A 5,475-nucleotide genomic window follows, 5' to 3' on the forward strand; every position below is an offset into this window, starting at 1 on the left:
GAGGAGAGGAGAGGAGAGGAGAGGAGAGGAGAGGAGAGGAGAGGAGAGGAGGAAATAAAAGTGGGAGATAGATTTTCCAAGAATCCTCAGTAAGTTACTATTGTAGGTAAAGCCAGGACTTTTCAGCTCCCAGCCCCAGAGATCCAGCAAATTTTTTTTTTGAGACAGAGTCTTGTAGTCCAAGCTGGTCTTTGAACTGACAGTGATATCTCCTGTCTCAGCCTCCCAAGGCTCCCAATCCCTGTGCTGGGATTACAGGCGTGCACCACCACATCGGACTAGAGAATTCTTAGTGCAAACCAAGAAAAGCAATGCCATTCCCCGGGGGCCTCTGGCTCCTGTGCCAGAGGGGACACTCTTGCATGGGAGGTGGCACTCACCGTACCACATCCACTGCACCTGGCCGGACCTTGGGGTCACTGCCCATGATGGACACGCTGGCCGCAAAGGACCCGTCGATACTGAACACCACGCACTCCATGCCCCTGGGCAGCACTGTGAGGTAGCTCATCGCACAGCTCTGGTCACCCCTGAAAGGCACAGGACACCCGTGTCAGCTGTGGCTGGAGTCAGAGCTAGTGTGGGGCCAGGATGAGAGATGGTCCGAGCAGCATCTCCTGACACCACAGCTGGTGGCTTCTTCCACTGTCCCCTCTCCATGCAGAGAGCTTGGGCCAAGGACCTGTCTTCTGGACAGACACTGCTAGAATGGCAGTGGAAATGGGAAAGGCCCACATGAGAACACCCCCCGGGTCCTACCTGACAACCATCTTCACGGGGTACACACCAATCCCCAAGCGCCGGGGCCGGGGCACATTGTATGTGATCCGACCGCTGTTGTTGGTGATCTCTGTGTCCAGGTGTACCCAGCGGCCCGAGGATGGCTCTGCCATCACCAGGATGTCCACCTGCAGGCGGTGAAGGAGGGAGGGGACTCAATGCAGGCTGGGGGGTGCAGGCTTGGCAGAGAGGCTGGGCTGGGAGCTTTCTCCCAGGGCACCAGGCCCTGGCATGCAGGTTACTGCTGCATTCTTGGATTTTCCCAATTCTCCTTCCCTCCCTCCACTGCAGCCAGGTCTCCCAGTGCATCCCTCACTTTGCCCCTGATCTGCCTGTGCCAGGTGAGTGGCTCCTTGTTCTCTGCTCTCATCACAGGCAGCTCAACCCTCCAGAAACCCTCGCCCCTCACGTCGCATCTGGCACAGGTGGACCTGCTGATGGGGGATACCTGGCCCTCAGTACCTTCTCTCCAGTCAGAGCCACCATGTCGAGAGGCCCATACATGAAGCGTCCCACCAGGACCTGGGGGCCGTCTTCAGCAGCAATCACATCATTGGCCCGGTGATTAGCAGTGACATTCTGGAAGGACAGAAAGAATCCGGCTCAGCCTCTGCAAGCAGGGCTTCAGCTCGCTATGTCAGGAAGCACTCAGGATGGCTGGAGGGGTGTGGACCTATGGAATCGTGGCTCTCCAAACTTCTGCTAGGGATTCAGAGACAGGTTTCCATAAGAGAAGAGACATGAGCCACTAATACTATCTTCAAGACACCCTGGGCTTGTCATGGAGGTACTGCTTTTGCCACCCTGCCTGCCCCTGAAGTGACAACTGGACCTTGTGTCCTACTGTCTTCTCGAGTCCTAGGCTGGAAACTGCCCAATCACCTTCCACTTCTCCCTCTGCATCATCGCTCACATCCAAGCCACTTGGCATCCTTCTTCTTTTAGTGGAAAATTTCAAAAACACAGAGAGAATAACACAGCAGTGCCCCTCAGCCTGGCCGCAGCGCCGCTGCTCACAGCCCACTGCCATTCTGGCCTCATTCTCCCCAGCCTCACCCAACCCAGGCTATTTTGGAGCAATGAGAACAGCGTATCACGTTCTCTATAACCATCTCAGCATTGCTTCTCTTCACTTCTGCCTTTAGTTCATTCTGTAGCTCCAAGACCTGTGTCAGCCCTGACTGCACACCATTCCCAGGCTGGCCTTTGAAACCCACATCTCCCAATCTGCTGATCCTTCCTGGTAGCACTGGCCGCACAGGTGTCTCTGCCACACCCACACTACCCATTGCCTCGATCTGCTAGGGTTTTCTAATGGAGTTCCCTATCCAAAACCTGCCCCCGACATCCTTGTAAAGCTCAGCTCCATTAGCACCTTGTCAGACCGGCTCCCCGCACTCTGCATGAAGTCCCAGTTCTGAGTTCAGCATTCTGAGCCTGGCCTGGGCAACTTCCACTCTCAGGCCCGGCTCTGCAGGGGCCTCCACGCCTTCACTCACGCTGCGCCTCCCACTCCGTATGCCATTCCTGACCCTCTGCTCCCACATTCCAGCCCACCTGCTAAGACCAGACTCAAAACCTCCTCTCAACTCCTATGATCCTTTGATTCAATTCCACAAACACCCACGGGCACCTCACTTACACGGTCCCTGCAAAACAGCAGCCGTGGGCCCTGCCCTGGAAGCACCCATCAAAGTGGGGGACACGGCTCTCTTACAGGAGCCCTGCGGAAGGAAGGGCTGATCATGGAAATGTGCATGTGAAGTAGTTAACACCAGGGAAATGCAAATCCAAACCATAATGAGATCCCCCGGCATGCCCTAGGATGACTACAATCAAAGGGACAGACAATCACAGGCGCTGCTGAGACGTGGAGAAATCAGAACCCTCATACACGGCTGCTCAGTGTGTACAATGGTGCAGCCACCGTGGAAAACAGTCTGGAGGTTCCTCAAATGACTAAACCCAGAGTTACCATCCGATCCAGCCATTCCCCTCCTAGGTTGAACCCAAGAGAAATGAAGGCGTACGCCCACACACAAACATATGCATGATTATTTACAGCACCATGAGTCATGATCATGATAGCCAAAAGGTAGAAAGAACCCAAATGTCCATCAGTTGTCAACAGATAAATGAAATACAGTCTACCCATGCAGTGAAGTATTACTCAGCCATGAAAAAAATGAAGTTCTGATACATGCTGCAACATGGATGAACCTTGAAAACATTAGGCTAAGTGAAAGAAGCCAGACACAGAAGATCACAGATTATATGGTTTCATTTGAATGAAATGCCCAGAATAGGCAAATCTACAGAGACAGAAAATAAATTAATGATTGCTTAGAGAAAAGAGAGGGGCTGAGGATATGACAAGATGGCTGAAGAATGCATTTTCTTTTTGCAGATGATAAACATGTTCTAAACAGTAGAGTTTAAAATGGAGGAGTTATATATGTAAATTATATATCAATGAATGTATCTGCAAAAGGAATAATTGATTCCTGAAACACTGATCACCCTGTACCTTTGAGGACTGTCCTGGGGTCCCTATGTAATCCTCCCACCAGACTGGAGCTGCCCAGCACACAATGGCTGTATCTATGTATAGCCTCAGACTGTAACATGGTCCTGGCAGAAACACCGAGACAGAGTAGGCACTGATGACAGTTTGCTGCATGAGTAATGAATGTATGCATCCCAAACTCCTATTCATCCTCTGATACCCTACAGAGGAGTCTCCTTTTCAGAGAAGTCCTGTATGAACTGTCCTCACAATCCTTTTTCATTCTAATCCATGTCTCCCTCTGTCATGGTAAATATGGGTCTGCATCCCAGCTATGTGGGTACTAACCTCCAAAGACAAATTGAAGCTCTTATCTGCTATGTGGATGCGCCAACCCTGGGGCAGCCCGACCCCCCCGGGCCACAGTCCCAAGGCCTGCAACCCCAGGCAGGCAGGCACCTACCCGCAGCTTGACCTGGGTCCGCTTGCGGAGCCACTTCTCGCGGGGGTTGCTGGGGCTCAGTGCTGCGGGGTCCAGGCCAGCACTCTCCTTGACGCTCACGCTCTCGTAGCGCATCACCTGGCCAAAGCCAAGCAGGGTCCTGGGCAGATGCTCGTGGCCCTCTGGCTCCTCCTGGGGTGTCACAGCCCGCCGGCTTGTGGCCAGCCAGGCCCTCCTGGGGCCTCCCCACTTCCCAGCCAAGGCCCCTCGGGAGGCTGGAGGCCCAAGAGCCTGGCCTGACAGCTGCGCCACAGCACTGACACCCAAGCAGCTCTATTCTGGGGAGCAGCCTCTGCTCTCCAGGCCTGCGCCCACTCTCTGCCCTCCTTCCTGCACCCCAAGAACCCAGAACCCAGCCCTTCCCCCTGCTCACTGTCATCACTCCAGCAACATCCCCTGCCCGGGCCCGCCTCTGGGACTAGACGCTCCTGGACCGCTTCCTTTCCACCCATCTACGCCTGGATAGCGCCCGTCCTAAAGAAAAGCTCTCTCCCAGAACCCTTTCTGCCTCCCCAGCTTCCTCACACCCCTGGTCTCCCTTGCAGCAAAACACACGACTTCTCCTAGGCTCCTTCTCCTCCTCCCCGCCCCTCTCCTCTGCCACTCCAACAGGCTTCATGCCCCTGGTTCCAGCGCCACTCCAGCCCCGGCCCTGGGGCTTCCATCCCGTCCAACTCAAGGTTCACTGCCGCCTGCCCGCTCTGAGTTCCCCCCTGACCTCAAGGGGCATCCTCTGCTGTCTCTGTAGGTCCTCGCCAGCTGGAACTCTGGGGTCTTTCCCACCCGCCCCTCTCTAGTGACCCCTCGGTGCTCGTCACTGGCTTGAGCGCTGTCCCAGTGCAGACCACTTCCGCATTTTCGGCTCTCATCCTGATCTCTTCGCTAAGCTCTGGGCTCTTCTACTTGCTTCCCTCCCCAGCAGCTACCAGGAACCCCAGGCTGCGGCTTCCGCCACACAGCCTCGTCCCCACTCCAGGAAATGGCACCCCATAGTTACGCCAGGGAAAGCAGGACCCGCTGGGCTCCTTTCTGCCTCCCCACCTGTCCCAGACCTCAGAGCGCTGCCACCAGAGCGCGGTGCCCGCCTCTTTGGCGCCTCCGCCCTGGACCCTCCTCCAAGCCGCCTTCTCTAAGCTGAGCCGCTGCCCTCGCCTCCCCGGGAACTCGCACTTCCTCTCCTGCTCCCAAAGCAACAGCCCCAGAGTCTCCCTCCCAAAACACAAGTCAAGTGGTAGGTGTCCCTTGCTCACAGCCCCACGGGGGCTTCTCACTGACCTCAGGTTAAGATTCTACCCCGACCTTGGCCATCCAGCTGCCCACACCTTCTCCCGTCCCATTTCCCCAGGCTCCTTTCGTCACTCGTCTTCCCGCTGCACCTGCCACTCTAAAGACCAGGACACGGAGCTGCAGGGAGGAGCAGGAACAAGTTGCCCCCCTCTCCACGCTGACACACTGCTCTATTCCCCTACTTCATTTCAATTTCATTTTCTAGCAAGTACCACTCTGCGAGCCACTCAGAAGTGAATGTTCTTTATAAAACCCACTCTCTGACCATGTCATCCCCTCCCTTGTTTAAGTGCCCAAAGCCTTCTCAGTGCTGCCTCTCAGTGTTGCCACCATGCCAGGGTGCTGGGCATGGTGGTGCACACCTGTAATCCCAGCACTCAGGGGGCTGAGGCAGGAGGAT

At 55.4% G+C, this 5,475-nt stretch overlaps 1 protein-coding gene across 2 annotated transcripts in view; it reads right to left on the minus strand.

The window, feature by feature from the left end:
• Window positions 1-5,475, minus strand: part of Pitpnm3 (PITPNM family member 3) — a 78,208-nt gene that overhangs the window by 9,116 nt on the left and 63,617 nt on the right. For both annotated transcript variants that reach the window (XM_013522224.1, XM_005399663.2), the window contains exons 14-17: window positions 3,750-3,866; window positions 1,243-1,359; window positions 760-908; window positions 381-530 (exon numbers count right to left, since the gene is read on the minus strand). In XM_013522224.1, the coding sequence (XP_013377678.1) occupies window positions 381-530; window positions 760-908; window positions 1,243-1,359; window positions 3,750-3,866 (533 nt within the window). The remainder of the gene's footprint in view (window positions 1-380; window positions 531-759; window positions 909-1,242; window positions 1,360-3,749; window positions 3,867-5,475) is intronic.

This window comes from Chinchilla lanigera, unplaced genomic scaffold (assembly GCF_000276665.1).
Source record: "Chinchilla lanigera isolate Chin_1 unplaced genomic scaffold, ChiLan1.0 scaffold00066, whole genome shotgun sequence".
In the NCBI taxonomy this organism is placed as follows: Eukaryota; Metazoa; Chordata; class Mammalia; order Rodentia; family Chinchillidae; genus Chinchilla; species Chinchilla lanigera.